This window comes from Dunckerocampus dactyliophorus, chromosome 2, assembly GCF_027744805.1.
Source record: "Dunckerocampus dactyliophorus isolate RoL2022-P2 chromosome 2, RoL_Ddac_1.1, whole genome shotgun sequence".
Classification (NCBI taxonomy): Eukaryota; Metazoa; Chordata; class Actinopteri; order Syngnathiformes; family Syngnathidae; genus Dunckerocampus; species Dunckerocampus dactyliophorus.
Window position 1 is genome coordinate 7,505,522 of NC_072820.1, and position 18,188 is coordinate 7,523,709.

General features: G+C 44.2%; 1 protein-coding gene across 3 annotated transcripts in view; it reads left to right on the forward strand.

The window, feature by feature from the left end:
- slc35a3b (solute carrier family 35 member A3b) overlaps positions 1 to 18,188 on the forward strand; it is a 25,327-nt gene continuing 7,139 nt past the window's right edge. The window contains exons 1-4 of one of the 3 annotated variants that reach the window (XM_054762906.1): positions 1 to 2,486; positions 3,523 to 3,587; positions 10,802 to 11,039; positions 11,167 to 11,321. In XM_054762906.1, coding sequence (XP_054618881.1) covers positions 2,345 to 2,486; positions 3,523 to 3,587; positions 10,802 to 11,039; positions 11,167 to 11,321 — 600 coding nt within the window. In that variant the 5' untranslated portion in view covers positions 1 to 2,344. Of the gene's footprint in view, positions 2,487 to 3,384; positions 3,440 to 3,522; positions 3,588 to 6,023; positions 6,657 to 10,801; positions 11,040 to 11,166; positions 11,322 to 18,188 lie in introns of those variants that run through there. The other 2 variants (XM_054762926.1, XM_054762916.1) reach the window with 2 other exon arrangements.

Here is an 18,188-nt window from a genome sequence, read left to right on the forward strand (position 1 = left end):
CCACAGACTGATTGACTCCCTGCCATGCCGTACTGCTGCAGTAAATCAGGCAAAAGGAGCCCCTGTCAAGTATTGAGTGCTGTACATCAGACTTTTCAGTTGGCCAACATTTCTAAAATGACTTTTTTGTCATAAGTAATATTCAAATTTTCAGAGATACAGAATTTGGGATTTTCATTAGTTTTCAGTTATGATCATCAAAATTAAAAGAAATAAATATTTTAAATATATTAGTCTGTATAATATAAAAGTTACACTTTTTGAATTAAATTACTGAAATAAATCACCTTTTGGTTATCTTCAAATTTACTGAGCTGCACCTGTATATTGGCAGGAAACATTAGTTCAGCACCTCAGTGCTTAAAACCAGATGTGTGCGACCACTTCCGCTTTGAAAAGAAGGGCAACACTACTCAGGAAATGCCAGCCCACCTCCAACATCACCACCTGGACAAGCTAATGCTAGCTGTAATGCTAGGAGGCAATGAAGAAGCTGAAAGGTGAGGCAAAATAGAGCATACTTGTCACTTGAATTATTAGCTATTTTGGAGAAGCCATGCCACTATGTTTATGGAATCGAAGGTTAGAGGACGCCCGCTGATGTGGAACTTCAGTGTAAAGTAACAGTCAAGTGATCTGCTCAACACACACTTCCGGTCTTAAAAATAAAATCGCTGTGTTCCACATCCTGCTTACTGATAATGAAATAAGGGTGTCTCATGTTAAGGTAAAAAAAAAAAAAGCTGTCAGCCTGTTAAGAACAGGCCACTTGATACACTTTTCAAAGGATTTTAAGGCACAGTTTGCACTGTTTCAATGAACGTAACTAATCTCATCACATCTTTGATTCATTTTTTCCGACATTAAGTTGTTGACTGACAGTCATATATTGTGCAACTGATACTTTCACTTTTCAATTCATTTCATTCAATCCAAGTCAATGGAACACTCACAAGATGCCACCAGTCACACTTTCCCTTTAGAATTTTTCAGAAAATGTCAGTATATAGAATAGCATTGTCAGAATATTGCGATGGATATCGTGTCATGAGGTTGGTGTATCGCTACAGCCCGAGTGTGTTGAGTAAAGCGTGTCCCCATTTAAATTTTTCAACTAATGTTATCGTTATGTAATTTCCAGCAAAAAAACATTTGCCCATCTGTCAACATCTAATCAGGTTTACGAACAAACAACGGGAGTGTAGATTACATTTCGGTGCACTTACTAAATCCAGAAAGTTGTGCCAGCACTTTTTTTTTCTGCAACGAAGTCTGCACTGGTCTTACTTTATTTAAAAAAAAAATAAAACCCATTCAAAGTGCAATAATTGTATTGGTCAAATGGAATGGTGTTACATTGTTAATACGGACACAAACACTTCAAGCTTATGACTTTAGACTTAATCCGTTTTGTCCAGACTTGACTTGGACTTGCACACCTTTGCTTGAGACTTACAAAACACTAACTTTCACCCACCTCTGGTTCTGGAATCAATTAACCATGATAAACGAGAGATTACTTATTGTTGTGTTGAACTAACTGCATCACACAAAAAACGAATAGCTCTTACACTGTCAACCAAAACCAAGCATTTATAGCTTTATCTCTGTACCATTTACAGTATATTGGCCGGTGGGTTGCTCAGGTTCAAGAAAACATCAGCATCTCAGGAACTCTTGTGTTGTTGAACAGCTTGATACACTTATCACCAGAATATATTTTAATACATCAAAAATAAGTAGATGCACATTTTTTGACTATATCAAAAGGGACCCATAGGGCAATTTTGAAATGATTAAAAGGAAACAGTAGAGTCCTTGCTCAAGTTGTTGAGTGTGGTAGGAAGACTTTGCTTCCCTCCATAATTTCTGAGTCTGTGGGTAACATATTTCAACTGTAGCCGCCCCCCTTTGTAGAACATGGCAAAAGATTTACGCCAACATGTCAAAGTCGTCTCTCTGCAAAGAGAAGCGATGGTCATTTACATTACGTGAAACTTGCATCATCTTCCCATAAACAGGAATTGACCGTTTTCAATAAAAAGTACAGCAACAACTTACCTGATCATTATAATTCATGACATGCTGTTTGATTTTGGATGAATCCACCCAGGTAACAAAATCTTCCATATTTCTAGAAATATACGGGGCAATTTCATAGATTATAAAGTGGACACTAGCGTGTTAGGTATTCATGATGGTCAACTTGCAAACACAAACCTTGTGACAAGAAACGCCGGGTCTGTGACAATCTCAGTGCCCACACGTACATCTGAAAGCAAGTCAAGGCCCATACAAACATGTTTTAGTCTCTAACGCAACAGCACTGAATGAATACGCAGGCATGACGACAACAGCAGCAGTAAAGGATACGCCCTTGCTCGATAAAGGTGATGGCTGTTTTCAGGTTCTGAGCCATACGAAGCCTCACCACGACGCAAGGCAGCCTCCTCCTGTGGGAGTGATGACAGTCATTGGACAAACAGGTATGTTCACGATGTGTCTTCACAGGTGAAATGTTGTACCTGCAGAACGAGGATGCTGTGACCTTCTCTGTAAGGGACAGATTCTGTTTGGTGGGGATCAGTCCAATGCCGTAACTTGTATGGAGACACAATAACTGATTTATAAACTGACCACATCCGTGGGGAAATAACGTTGCACAGTCGCACTCACAGTTTTTCCAGTAGCTGGTGTGTGCTCTGAGCTCTAAAGCCATCTTTCTCGTCCAGGTCTCGAATTTTCTGGGCCAGGTCTCTGATGTTCCGACTCAATTTGTTGTACCTTTGACATTAAGACGTTAGCAGCATATTCCACCCCCATGAGCAGTGTGATTTCATACATGAAGCATGGCAATCTCTTAGCTACGCGAATGCTCACTTAGTGTAGTCCTCCCTCTTCTCGATGTGGTATTTCCGCAACACTTTCACCTCGTGGATGTTGTTATCCACCTCCCAGTTAATAAAGTCCACCTTCTTCAGCAACTTCTGTTCGTGGTATTTCAATTTACGGACCATTTTGAAAAAAAATTAGCACAACGCACTCTATAGGAGCAAACCGTATTTCGGGATAATTCACACGCTGGCCACAGTTTGGCTGGAAACCGGAAACACGTGATCTACTGAGTAGGTGACTGCCGACACACGGATTTTAAACAGCGCCATCTGTCGACACGGCGCTTTAAAACAATGCTATTGCGGACCGATTTGCGCTACTCCTTTAGTGTTGATTTTTCTTAAAGGCAAACTCACACACGATCTGATTTGAAGTATGAACAAGAAAGGCCTTAGATCACCAAGCAATTTGGCATTGCATTTTTAGAGTGTAATATTAATTTGTCCAGTAGAGGGCATCTATCCTCAGTGTCTTAATAGACAGCAGTGAAAAAGAGCTCCCCTTTTGGGGCGGAGGGAGTCCAAAAGGAGAGCTGTGTACACATGTTAAGTTCCGTATTTCACGTTTGCCATCCACGCATAGGATGGAAGTCACACTAACATCATAAGTGTATTTTGCTGAACGCAGGAAAAAGAAAAAAACACGATCCCGCGAATGAGCGTCCCCAGGGAGTCGCCCACCTCATCCTTCAGGTAAAGTACACTATTTGATGGATAGTTGATCTGAAAACGTGCATGAAAGGATTACTATTTATTTAAAGGATTACATTATTTATAATGTATATCAATCGAATATGCCTCTAAACGGCTTTCCTCATGTCAAGTAGTCAACTGTGTGACAGCAAGTGAAAGAACTTGAAACTGACCACTCACTGCTGACTGTATGTTGTTTGCACCCACCGGTTTGCCTTCTAAATGGTTTGCATCCGGGTGAAATGGCACGGTTCAATATTTGTTTTAGTCAACTCCCTTTAGAGCAAATAATAACCTGGCAATTAAATCTCCATCAGTGTACACAAAGTAGAAATACGTTTTTTTTTTTATTCTTAGTTACTTCTTAACAAGCGTCCATGTTTATACCAATACAGCCACTATTCCACAGGTCTGGTTCAGCTGATCAAAAGTTTAAGACCATAGCTAAAAATAAATCCCAAACCCCCAAAATAGAAATTTTCAAAAGAGGGACTCGGTAATGAGTAGCTGCACCATCTTCTCAAAAATTGGTTTGGGCATGCTTGATGCCGTTGTTTCCAGAGGCTAGTGGGGCTGTTGCTCCAGGTGGTGAAGATGGCGGGCATCCACTGTCTGGAACTGTTTTTTGTAAACTTCCCTTGCCACCCATCTCCAAATATTCTCAATTGGATTTAGATCTGGGGAGCACACAGGTTGGTCCAAAAGAGTGACGTTATTCCTCTGGAAGAAGTCCTTTGTCCGGTGGGAATTGTGAACTGCAGCGTTGTCCTGTTGAAAAAGCCAGTCATTACCACACAGACGAGGGCCTTCAGTCATGAGGGATGCCCCTTGCAACATATTTAACATAGCCAGCTGCCGTTTGACGCCCCTGCGCAACCTAAAGCTCCATTGTTGCATTGAAGGAAAAAGCAGCCCAGATCATGATGGACCCCACTCCACTGAAACGTTGGAAGCCATCAGGACCGTCAAGGTTCCATTTTTTTCTCATCAGGGAATCCAACTTTCTTCCACCTTTCAATGTCCCATGTTCGGCGCTCTCGTGCAAATTCCAAACGGGCAATTTTGCGGCGCTGAAGGAAACGAGGCTTTTGAAGACGTTTTTTTTTTCTTAAAACCCGTCTCTCTCAGATGCCATCTGATGGCTATTGGACTGCGCTCGGCAACAGTAGCAACCTTCATTTGGGGCCGAGGATGACAGCTACTCGGATCTTCGGGCCGCGTCATTTTTTTGGGGTCCACCGCTTGACTTTTTTGTTCCATAACCCGCAGGATCTTTGAAAAAGTTTCCAATGACTGACTTACTGAGTCCAACCTCATTAAGATCCAGCAATGCAAAATGGAAACTCTTGCAATTTTTCAACTGGTCTTAAAATTTTTTATCAGGAATGTACAAAGGTAACCACAAAGGTATGTAAAACCGCGAAATCCTACCCTGGACTCCGAAGGGGTAATCTTTCCCAACCGAATTGTGTAATGGAATACACGTACAAATAAACTATACAAACGACATCAGTGACTGGTTGGAAGTGGTGGAAGTGCCCATAGTCCAAATGTGCATCATGAAAGACATTGACGTAACAATTTCAACAAAATCTATGCTTTATATATTTTTTCAGTCAGTGTTTGTGGTCCTTCATAGTTACAGTGCAAGATAGCACTCTATGTCTAAAGTGGCAAGGCAGTTCTATAGTGTCCCTACATCATGCCATGTCTGTATTTGCATCTAGAAATGAGTAAATTAGTCAAAATGCTAACATGCAAACAGTGAGCATGCTAGCACCCAGCGAGATAGCGCTAAATACGAAAGAGCCAAGGCTGTCCTATGTTTCTACATCATGCCATGTCTGTATTAGCCTTTAGACATGAGGGAATTAGCTAAAATGCTAACATGTCAACAGTTAGCATGCTAGCGTCAAAAGTGCCAGGGCTGTCCTATGGTGTTCCTGTATCATGCCATATTTATATTTGCCTGTCGACATGAGGAAATGAGTTAAAATGCTAACATTTAGCATGCTAGCACCAAGCAAGATAGCAGATAGATAGTGCTCACGATCGCAGATTTGTGAACAATATTTGCGAGAAACGGTGATATTGTGTATGCGGAAAAAGAAGAAAGATGAATAGATGACACTCCTATGCATCCACCGCCATCTTCCATCACCTGCTTTCTTCAGTAGATGTTTGAAGCTTTTCCCTTCACCCTTCCCCCTTACCTGAAACCACATTCCAGTGCTAATCTGGCAGGTAATGGTTGCATTTACAAAACAAAGGTGGGTAACTGTAAGCCATTGACTTGTTCATTTTAAACCACACAGCCTTTTGGCTGTCCTGTGGCCACTGTGGTAAGCTTAAGGAAACCCTTAGACTTCTGTTAATATTACCTTTTTTTTTCTTTTTCTTTTTTTTTTTTAAACGTGTGCAGAGCTGGTAGTTCACTTTGAAAGCCAACAGTGTTTTCAATGCATGGAAAGAGTGGAGGAGTGCGGGGAGAGTTCGTTGGATGTGTACACTGAGAGTGATTGTGCACTGTTAAACTGTGTCGCGGAAGGAGGTCAGCGTGTTTACACGCCACACCTCTTATTTTCGCTACACGCTTCTTAAAGGGCTTTTACAGCCTCTTTTTTTCCACTTCAGCAGGATACTCACCTCCGTAGTAAGCATGACGCAATTCCAACAGTGGACTTTGTCTCCCAACAGACCAATCGCGCTCACCTCTATTATCCTCATTGACCTGCTTGCTTGAAATTTATACGAAGAGGAAGTTAAAAACCGACCGTGTTTGGGCAGAGATCCGGGTCAACATTCACGTCGGGGCAGGTGCCGGTGAAGTTGCAGGGCTCAGTTCACGGGCGAGCAAAGCAAACAATCCGGCTGAGCCGCTCCGGACATTTAGTACACTAAAGGAACAGGAAAATATGCAGGTTCCTCCGACCAAACCTGTCTGAGTCGTTACTGCGAGTCGGCGGTGAATCTTTCTTTTACCACCGCCTAGCATGGCAATGCGTTAACGAAGAAAAGAGCAAGTGAAGGCAGCGTGTGTCAGGACAGAAGATGCGTCAGTCAGAAAATGTAAGTCTCTGGTAATGTGGATGAAAGCATTAACAGGACACTTTCTTATTGTCCTAGCAAACAATGCAAGTTGTAACGTCATGAGGTACACTTGCACACATCACTATGCATACTGTATACACTATACTATATTATAGTATAATACTGTAGTTACAGTAACTCTGGTTACTGTACATTGCGCAAGTGTAGTTAATGTTGTGGCTGGGGTGTGAATGTATGAGTTCCAGGCTTGTCACATTGGGACAAGTTTTTGCGTGATTTGGAGTGGCAAAGGTTCACGGCTAGTGAGGCAGAGGTTTTTTTTTAATGTTAATACGGGTTGCTCACTAAGAGGATAATGATAGAATAATTCACTTGTTTAAAATGTGTTTTAAGATACTTCTTAGTCCCTTTTTTTTTTCCTGGCCGCTGGATTACATCATTGGCTAATTTGCATAATGTAGCAGGTGGTGTAGGACAGGGGTGTCCAAAGTTCGGCCCGTTTGAGGGCCGCGGCTGTTTTTTTTATTGGCCCGCGGCACATTCTGGAAATATAATTTAACAAGAAAACAAAAAAAAAACAGCAGCAGCAGCTAAAATAGAGAAAAAAAGCAGTGATTTTACAAGACAAAAGTCAAATTTATTTTATGTTAAAAGTGTACTCAGAGGAGAACAAGTCAAAATCTTATGAGATTAACGACTTAATACTATAAGGACAAATAACGTCATTGTAATAGCAAAAGATTGAAATATTAAAGAAAAAATAATGTATTTTTTTAAAAGTCATAATATTATGAGAAACAAAACAAAATCAAGTTGTAATTTTTGGAAAATTGGGTTGTGGGGAGTTATAATATTAGGGGAATAAAGTCAAAATATTACGAGAAGAAAATTTACAAGAAGAATAAAAAAACCCAACAACAGCAGAAATGGAAAAAAAAAAACCCTGTAATTTTACAAGAACAAAGTCAAAATATTATGAGCAAAAATATCATTTTAGTAACATAGAATTTAAATATTTCTTTAAAAAAAAACAAAAAAAGCTTTTCTTTAAAGTTAGGAGAAACAAGCAAAACTAAATAAAATGTTTGTTTTTTTTTATTCGGTTCGGGAAAAACGTCTAATATTATGGGAATGAAGTCATAATATTACGAGCAAAAAAAAACATTTACAAAGATTTTTTAAGAAGAAAGTTTAAATATTTAGCAAGTAAAAAAAGACAGCAGCAAAAATGAGGGGAAAAAAGAGCAAAGTGTATACGAATAATACGCTTCTTTGACGACATCACGCAAGCTGAGATGCCCTTTTCTCTTGATAACTTCAAACCAACATGTGCTGATGTCCAAAATATCAAAGCGGCCTTTACATCTTTTGAAATGTCATTATGTGGCCCGCGCAGAAAAAAGCTTGGACACCCCCGGTGTAGGAGAAAAGCATAACCTCATGGGAGAGCCAAAAGAGTGAGTAAAAACAACTTAATTCATTTAGCACTACAAAATAAACTTGATTCTTGGTTTTGTCGATTTTAAAATTGGCCATCACTTCATCAAATTAAAATAACTTTAGTATTTTATCTCAGCGGTGGACAAGGTAAGTGACAGAGTTCGAATTAGGCTTACTGAAAATGAATAAATATTAACGTTTCATATGCACACCTCACATGGGCATGACTCATTTGCAATTTGGGTTCAAGGGAATTAGGGAAGATTGAAGAGGCGAGAGAATGCGACAAAGCAACGAAAGGAACGAAGGAAAAGAAAGCGCAAAGTCGCAATTTTGTTGCCAGATGACAATATGTAAAAAAAACAAACAAACAGAAAATGTGGCTAAACAGCATGTTTGAACACCGTGACGTGTATCCACTGTACCGCGGCACTTGCTCATTTCAAGCCAACGATACTGTGTAATGGAACAAGGGATTCCTTGTGACACGCACTTAAACTGCGTGTGTCACTCACTTAGTTGAGAATAATGTGTTCCACTACAGAAGGTGTCTTCATTTTACTTTGAACACTGCAAAAACTCAATATATTATGAAGAATATTTGTCTTATTTCTAGTCAGCCTGTCTATGTTTAGGATATAGTATAAATGCACAGCCATGAACATAATTTAATATGTAATTTAGTCTTAGTAATGTCTTAGTAAAGTAATTGTTATTTTGCTCCTTTTCCAGCAAATAGTTCCAGCCTGGGTTGGATAAATTCATCTACAAAAGTATTTTAGTCAATCAGACCCAAGAAAATACAGTTTGTTCCTATGCACAATGTGAACTTAAGAAATCAAGCGGTTGGTTATCTAAAAAAAAAACAAAAAAAACAATCGGTCGTTCATTATTTAGTGAAATGTTTTATTGTCTCTTGTGTGTTTATAATTGCACCTTAATCAAGCAAGAATCTGTTTTTTTTTCAATTACTCAGTTAATTGAACAAATACTCAATGACGGAAAATATTAGCCCTACAGTTAATCCATGCGATCGGTATTGGTATCGGCCGATGTCACTCATGGATGATCGGTATCGGAAGCGGCAGCATAAAACCCCGATCGGAGCGTCCCTAGTAGGACTGCAGAACTCCGCGATGCTCTCCCGTGTGCCACGGGAGCTGACTGTGCACTGACCGCTTGTGACTGCTTTGGGCGGACCTCTCAGCAGCACCTGCTGCTCGGTGAGAACAGAAACTGCAGAACAATACTTGCGGTCACTTTTTCTCAAAATACCAGAAAAGTACCCAGCGAAAAAGTCGCTAGATTTGTCGCGAGTTGTTTTTGAGAAAATAAGTCGCCAAGGGCGTTTAGAAAGTCGCCGTATTTAACGAGAAAATTGCCAAATTGGCAACACTAAATGTAAAACACTTTCTGTTGAGCTTTGATATACTGTGTAATCCTCAGTCAAACAGTCAAAATCGTTTATTCATTCAGCACAGCAAAAAAATATAACTTGCTGCTCTCCAGCTGGTGCTGCTGCTGTAAAAAAAAAAACACGTTCCAGCTCACGCACATTCCCACCCATTCAGGATGAGGAGAGTACTGCAAGCGCTTCCTGTATGACATTTCTCTTTATTTTATTGTCCGATTAGCAAGAACAATGGCGTCACATTTACCGTACATTAAAGACATCACACAGGCTGTAGAAAGTCATGGAGGATAATAAATGTTTCGGCAACATTATATGATCGGCGACATGCTGACAAACAGAAAATCCAACTGGTAGGCAGGGCTTGCACACTAAGCGGAGAGGTGACGCTCACCTCATCCTCACCTGTTTAACCTGTTTCTGCCCTTTATTATCAAGAAATGTGCAAAGTATCGGGGGTTATCCTATATTAAATGGGAATTTATACTTGCCAGGCTTTAGGACCAAGTGGAAGAGTGCTGCTCAAGTTGAAGCAAAGATGGAGTGAAGCCTTTTTATTTATTTTTACAGTGAACAAGATTATTATCATTTTCACGTTGTATTGTTTTACCAACAAACTTACATTGAAATCAGAAGTCAAGGTGCCAAGCACTGGCGACCAGTCCAGGGTGCCAGCTGGGATAGGCTCCAGCATACCCCCCCGACCTTAGTGAGGATAAGCGGCATAGAAAACGGATGGATGGAAGGTGCCAAGCAGAAATTTGAGTATACAACTATTGTATACTTCTTTTTAAAGAGGGTTTAACAACAAAAAAAGAAGAAACTCCAACTGCATGCACTACAAATTTTCTGTCAAAATTGACAGAACAAATATAGTTAGCAAGAAAGATTGCCTATTTTGTCAATTTTATGATTTTGCACTTAATATAAATATATTTTAAAACAAAAATGAATACAACTAATATAATGGAATGGAAAGTATATAAGTATATTAAACATTTTTTTTTTAAGTACTAAAATTATTTAAAAAATAATTGCCTTTTATTTTATTATTTCCAGGTTTTTGGGGACCACATAAAACAATACGGTGGACCAAATCTGGCCTCCGGGCTTTGAGTTTGACACCTGTGACATAGAGGGAAATTGCTTAGTGTGGTGGTGTTATTAAGGGCTTGTGTAAAATTGTCTCTACTCATGCCGACTGATGTACACCAACTTGGGGATGGCAGCAAACTAGAGTCCACAGAAGCCTACCTGGTTGCAGCCATTGAAATGTGTGATTTTAAGGGTGTTTTTCTGACTTTTCCCAAAGGCCCCGTCAGCAACCCCCAAAGGAGCGTCCTCCGACATGGTGTCCTCCTCACACTCCAAGAGGCTGAAGTACCTATCATTGGGGGTGCTGGTGTTGCAGACCACCTCAGTGGTACTCACCATGCGCTACTCCCGCACTCTGAAGGAAGATGGCCCCCGCTACCTGGCCTCATCTGCCGTAGTGTCAGCAGAGGTGATCAAGATCATCGTCTGCACCCTGATAGTCTTCTTGGAGAACAGTAAGTAGCGGGTTTTTCCATTTATTCCCCACTTGTGAGATTTTTTTTTATGCTCCTATATCATCTCAGTGCCTTGCTGTCTTTTCGCTCCCTGGGTGGCTGACAAGACCCCCTCTGTCTCTGGTAGATTTAAGTCTGCAGGCCATGAACCACTTGCTGAAGGAGGAGATTGTGAGCAGGCCTCTAGAGACCCTGAAGTTGGCTATTCCTGCAGGAATCTACACGCTGCAGAACAATCTTCTCTATGTTGCCTTATCCAACCTGGACGCAGTCACCTACCAGGTTACACATAAATGCGCTGTGGAGTGTATTGCCGTGTGTTTGGTTGTGTCATCTACTATGTTGATGGGACTTTAATGTTTTAACACAGGCACGAAAAGCAAGACTTGGTCATGAGTTGCTGAGGTGATGGGATTGAGTAAAGTTTTAGTGAGGTTGGGGATATGCTAATTTTCCCACTTTGGAAAACTAGACAGGATGCTTGTGTTTGAGGTGCACATGCAAGTTGGTCGTATTCCCCTTCTTCGTCGCCACTGCTTTCCAACAAATGCGACATATCGGCTCGTCTGTGTTCATGGGCTCACCTTATTAATTCTGTTTAAAACTGAGATATTCTCACACCAGGGCTGTGGTATTTGCCTTACAAACCATTGCTTTTGTGCTGTCATTCATATTTGCGTTCATATTTCCCACTGGGACAATGAGACTGAATGATTGACAGGAGGGTTTACTCACTCCGCTCATTCCGCTATAGAACCAAAGGGCCCATGTGTTGAGACAGAAGCACAGAACCCTCTTGTCATCCAGCCTGTTTGGTAGAGAGAGGAGGAAAACAAACATGCACGCACATGTAATTTAAAGTCACTTTTACCTTCATTGAAGACGTGATTCTTGATGCGACTGTTCCCAAAGGCACGATATGGCAGCGAGATTAACCACCACCACCTTCCTGTTTTTCCATGAATTATTTCTTGAATTCAGTTGTTTTTCTCACCTCAATAACCCAAAATAGAGCTAAAGAAAGTTGCCAGCATTTTGACAAGAAGGTGACAAAAAAACTCATGGGAAAACAGGAAGGTGGTGGTGGTGGTTGATCTCGCTGCTACATTGATTGTGTCTTTGGGATTAGTCGCCTCTTCAATGAAGGTAAAAGTAACCTTAAATGTTCATTTTTACCTTTAGCTTGTCATTCATATGCGTTCAGAATTGCTTTAAAAACAATATAAAAACTATAAAAAATGTTTTATGTTAACATTTTTGAGATGACTCTGATGACATCATTGATGGGTGACGTACTGTGGCTGACTTCTCGTCCGGTTGCCTTTTTGTTAGCTAGCTAATAGGATGCTAACAAGGAAGGACGGTTTGTGATAAAAATACATTAGCTGGACACAGCTGGACTCACGCAGTGTAATAATGCATTTCTTCCCAGCAGCAGAACAGTTCATTGGAAGGTTCATTGGGAGCTCATGAGATGGGCACAGGCAGCTGAATGAATGAACTGCCAATGAATGGCCAATGAACTGCTCTGCTGGGAAGAAATGCGTTATAGAAAAAGTTAAAATTGTTGTTTTTTATTTTGAACTCATATCTGTACTATATTTCTTAGCTGCCTTTTGGGTGTTAAGTTGCTGTGTGATGATTTTAGACTTGTATCTAAGATGACACTGTGAGTCAAACTTGTCACGCTCTGCTGTGACATGTCTGAATACTCCTACCAACTCTATGGATCCCGCAGAGCAACTTCAGTCGGCCCTCAAGGCCGAGGGCCGGACGCTCAGTCTCCACGACCAGGCCTTGGAGAATCTTTCTACCCTGGTACGGGAGATGCACGCCCACCTGACAGGTCCTGCTGCATCCCAAGTAACACTCCGGCTGCCCAAGTAACACTCCGGCTGATGACGGATACACCTGCTCTTCCACTAACCAGCCCTCCTCCATGGGAGCCTAATCTACCCCACCCCTCAAGGTATGAGAGGGACTTTGGATGGTGCAGGCCTTTTTTACATCACTGTCTCCTGGTCTTCAACCACCAGCCCCACACTTATTCCTCCGATTCCGCCAAAGTGGCATACATGATTGGCTTGTTATCAGGCCGCGCTGCCAAGTGGGCTATGGTGGCATGTGAGAGCAAGCCAGAACTTCTCACAAGCTTGCCGAGATTTATTGAGGAAATAAAGAGCGTCTTTGATCACCCAGGGAGGGAACGAGAGGCGGGACTGCGGCTTTTGGCCGTGCGCCAGGGCTCCAGAGCGGTGGCTGATCATTCCATCTCGTTCCGCATCCTAGCTGTGGAGAGCGGCTGGGATGAAAAAGCCCTCCGCTGCGTATTCTTGGCCAGCCTGAGTCCTCGCATGCAGGACGAGTTGGCCGCCCGTGATGAGACCAAGACGCTTGAGGAGCTAATTTCTCTTTCTATCCGGCTGGACAATCGCCTGCGGGAGCGAGTTTGACAACGAGGGGCGTGGCCGTGCCACTCGATCAACCCACCTTCACCTCGCCGTCAGGAGCCGTCATCTTCCTTCTCAAGTGGAAATCGCCGAGTTAGTGGTGCCAATGCCAGCCGGCTGTCAGCCACAGAGAGGAGAGGCCGCGTACTTCTTCGGCTGTGTTTATACTGCGAAGCGGCGGATCACCACATCTCCTGCGGTTCCAACCTGCCGCATCCACGGCGATCGTCTCCTGCGAGGAGCTCCTCCTCTGAAGGGCAGACGCCCTCTCTCCCTCCTCCCTCCGTCTTCCGAAGTTGAAGGTACACTGTCCTGGGGGGGTAAGGAGGGGCACTCTATTAGCCAGCCCATTAGCCTATTAGCCAGCCCTAATCGATGCGCAGGTACTGGTACAGGCAGCACAGGCAGGATCGGTGGGTGCAGCCCAGCAGCTCGGGGAGCTGCTCAGCGGGCTGGCGCACCAGGCACAGGGGGCACTCCAGGAGGTCAGCCTCCCCCGTTGATGGACCCTCGCCACTCAGGCAGGGCTGGCTAATAGCTCTCATTGACTCTGGCGCAGACGAGAACTTTATTGACAATGCACTCGTTGAGCAGCTTAATATCCCCACTGTGCAAGTGGAAAGAAATAAAGTTGTGCGCTCCCTCGATGGGCGACTCTTAGCCAGTGTAACGCGGCAGACACGCCCCCTTTCCCTCTTATTGTCAGGAAATCATCACGGGTCCATCAGTTTTTTTATTATGCCTTCACGGCTCCCGTCGTGCTTGGTCTTCCTTGGCTGCACTGTCATAGTCCGTCAATAGATTGGTCCACCTTTAAAATTATTAATTGGAGCCTTTTTTGTCATTCACACTGCTTAGGCTCGACTTCACCTTCCATCACACCCTCCCACACTTCCTCACCTGTTCCTCCTGACCTCTCTCTGGTTCCCAAAGTATATCACTCCCTCTACGTATGAAGTGTTCTGTAAGGATCGCGCCATAACGCTACCTCCCCACCGCCCGTATGATTGCGCCATCGATCTTCTGCCAGGTTCACCACTCCCCTCCACCCGTCTTTATAATATTTCTCAACCGGAACAAAGGTCGTTAGAGGAGTACATCTCGACTTCGCTCGCCACTGGGCACATCCGTCCGTCCTCTTCTCCTTTGGCGGCCAGATTCTTTTTTGTCAAGAAAAAAGATGGCTCTTTGCGGTCGTGTATAAATATTCGTGGGCTCAATAAAATTACTGTACGCAATAAAATAATATATATATATATATATATATAAAATAATATATGTTTATGTTTCTTATGTTCTTATTCTTTCTTTTCTTTCTTTTCTTGGGAGAATGAACAGAATAAGATTTTCATTGCATGGTATTACCGCTGTTTTACCATGCACATGACAATAAAACTCTCTTGAATCTCTTGAATCTTGAATCTCAATATCCTTCTGCGTTCACACCACTTCACAACGCCACCATCTTCACCAAACTGGATCTACGCAGCGCCTAACACTTGGTGCGCATTTGCAAAGGTGACGAGTGGAAGACGGCTTTTAACACCCCCCTTGGGCACTTTGAATACATTGTCATGCCCTTTGGGCTCACTAACGCCCCTGCCGTCTTCCAAACTCTTATTAACGAGGTCTTCCGCGACATGATTGGTCGTTTTGTTTTCGTTTACCTTGATGACATCCTTATTTTTTCCTCCTCTCTCAACCAGCACCACCACCATGTTCAGTTCGTTCTGCAACGTTTGTTGACTAACCGACTTTGTGTTGAACCACAAAAATGTTCTTTTCACTCTCCGTCGGTGTCTTTCTTGGGTTTTATTGTGGAGAAGGGCCAGCTTAGACCCGACCCTGCCAAAGTCCAGGCAGTGGTTGACTGGCCCACTCCTACATCTAGGAAGCTTTTGCAGAGGTTCCTTGGGTTCGCCAACTTCTATCGGCGCTTTATTTGCAACTTCAGTAAAGTAGCCGAACCTCTGAACAAGCTAACCTCTAAGGTGCCTTTTAATTCGTCATCGGCGACAGATCTAGCCTTCCATCGTCTAAAATCTTTGTTCACCTCTGCACCCGTTTTGGCTCACCCTAACCCCTTTCTCCCTTTCATTGTCGAGGTTGATGCGTCCGACACAGGGGTTGGGGCCGTGCTCTCTCAGCGCACCAGCACACCAGAAGCTGCAACCCTGCGCCTTTTCCTCCAGGTGCCACTCGCCCGCTGAACGGAATTATGATGTTGGCAATCGGGAGCTGTTGGAGGTGGTCCTCGCCCTGCAGGAGTGGAGACACTGGCTGGAGGGAGCGGCTCACCCTTTCATCATCTTCACGGATCACAAGAACCTCTCATACATCTGCTCTGCTCAACGCCTCAACCCGCGCCAGGCCCGCTGGGCACTGTTCCTCACCAGGTTTGACTTTACACTTACCTACCGCCCTGGCTCCCGGAATGGCAAACCGGACGCACTCTCCAGAATGTTTGAAACCCCTGATGAGGAGAGCTTCCCGGAAACCATCATCCCCCATTCCCGCATCCTGGGGGTCCTACAGTGGGAAGTGGAAAAGAAAGTGGCAGAGGCGGTCAAGGACTCAACCCCTCCAGCAGGCTGCCAACCTGGTCGCCTCTTTGTTCCCCGTCCTCTTCGTCCAGAGGTGTTGACCTGGGCCCATTGTTCCACTGTCGCCTGCCACCCCGGAGCCAGAAGCACGGCCTTTCTCCTTTCCCAGCGCTTCTGGTGGGCTTCCCTCCACGCCGACACAAGAGTTTTGTGGCCACCTGCTCCATTTGTGCCAGGAACAAGCCGTCCAATCAGCCGCCGGCGGGCTTGCTCCAGCCGCTTCCCATCCCTTCCCGCCCCTGGTCACACATCGCCATGGACTTCATGACGGGTCTGCCTGCCTCTAGGGGGTTCACCACCATTCTCACCATTGTGGACAGGTTCTCCAAATTCACCCACTTTGTCCCCCTCCGCAAACTTCCTTCTTTCCTCGAGACGGCCAAGCTACTGGTCCAGCACGTGGTTTGTCTCCATGGCATACCTCTAGATGTGGTGTCAGACAGAGGACCCCAGTTCTCCTCAGCCACCTGGAAGGCCTTTTGTAGGTCTTTGGGGGCCTCTGCTAGTCTTTCGTCAGGTTACCACCCGCAGTCCAACGGGCAGACGGAAAGGGCCAATCAGGACCCGGAATCAGCTCTAAGATGCGTGTGTCACCAGCAACCGACGTCATGGTCTCGCTATCTCCCGTGGGTGGAGTACGCTCATAACACCCTAGTGTGTTCTGCCATCGGCCTCTCTCGTTTGGTGCAACACACGGGCTTCTCTGTCTCGCACCGCGATGCGCAACCAGAAACTGGCAGATCGTCATCGCAAACCCGCACCAGTTTACCAACCTGGACAGAGGGTCTGGTTGTCGTCCCGGGACCTGCCACTGGCAGTAGAGTCCAAGAAGTTGGGTCCCAGACTCGTTGGACAGTACGAGGTGGTGCGTATGGTGGGCCCGGTCTTGGCCAAACTCAAGCTTCCCCGTTCCCTCAAGACGCATCCGGTGTTTCACGTGTCTCGTCTGAAGCCAGTCGCAGCCAGTGACCTTTGTCCGCCGCCAGTGCCTCCTCTCCCTCCTCGCTTGGTTGATGGACACCCTACCTTTACGGCCAAGACCATATTGGAAGCCAGGAGACGGGGTAGGGGTGTGCAGTACCTCATCGACTGGGAGTGTTACGGCCCCGAGGACCGTTCGTGGGTCTCTCGGTCGCTCATCCTTGACCCCACACTCCTTTCGGATTTCTACCGTAAGTTCCCTGACAAACCAGGTAGTCCGCCGGGTGGCGTTCGTTAAATGGGGGGGAGGGGAATACTGTCACGCTCTGCTGTGGCATGTCTGCCTTTTTTCTTAGCACTATCTTGTTTGTAGACCCTTTAGACTGGTTTAGTGCTCTTTACTGCTCAATGTTGTGATCTGTCTCCCAGATGCTGGTTTTCCTGAGGTGGGCGGAGCCACTGGAGGAGCGCAGCTGTTTCCCATTAGCACTTGCATTTTGCACTTGCACTTCCTGCAACAGCTGCCCTCAGCTGTTGCAGAAGGCGTAGGAGTATTACTCTGTTTTGGACACTACCGACTACACTTCATGTCAGCCGACTGTCTAGTCCTTCAGCTTAGTGTCCTTGTTTTACGCTGATCCTTTGCTAGCCTTCCTGCCTGCTTGTTCAGTGGCCTGCCTGTCTCACAGGTGGCTTTTAGTTCCTTTATTTGTATTTGTTCCCGTTTTATCGCGGTGCATTCGGACTCTTATTCTTGCACCGTAGGTTTTAATTGTTGTGCCTTTGTGTGTGCAAAGTGTTCAGTAAAGCTGTTTTTCTTACCTGAAAGTGTCTTGCCTCTGCATACGGGGATTCACACCTGCACGACCACGCATCAGGCGTGACAAAACTGTTATATTGAGTAATGGCTTCTTGTGATTTACGATGGGCTGATAAGTTTGTTGTGGGTTTTCTGATAGCTCATGATTGGCTCCTGTCAAATTTAAGAGCTGCCTGGTCCTCACTTGTGCGTGCTGCTGTATGCCATTTCATGACGTGGTCATGTGTGGCTTATATATGTGCAAATATGTTTTTTCTCTCTAAGTTTGAACCAACAATATTAGGTACCCTCTACTCAGAGCCAAAGTGAACACTGTATTAAATGCGTCTGCCTTTACAAAGATAATAAAGCTCAG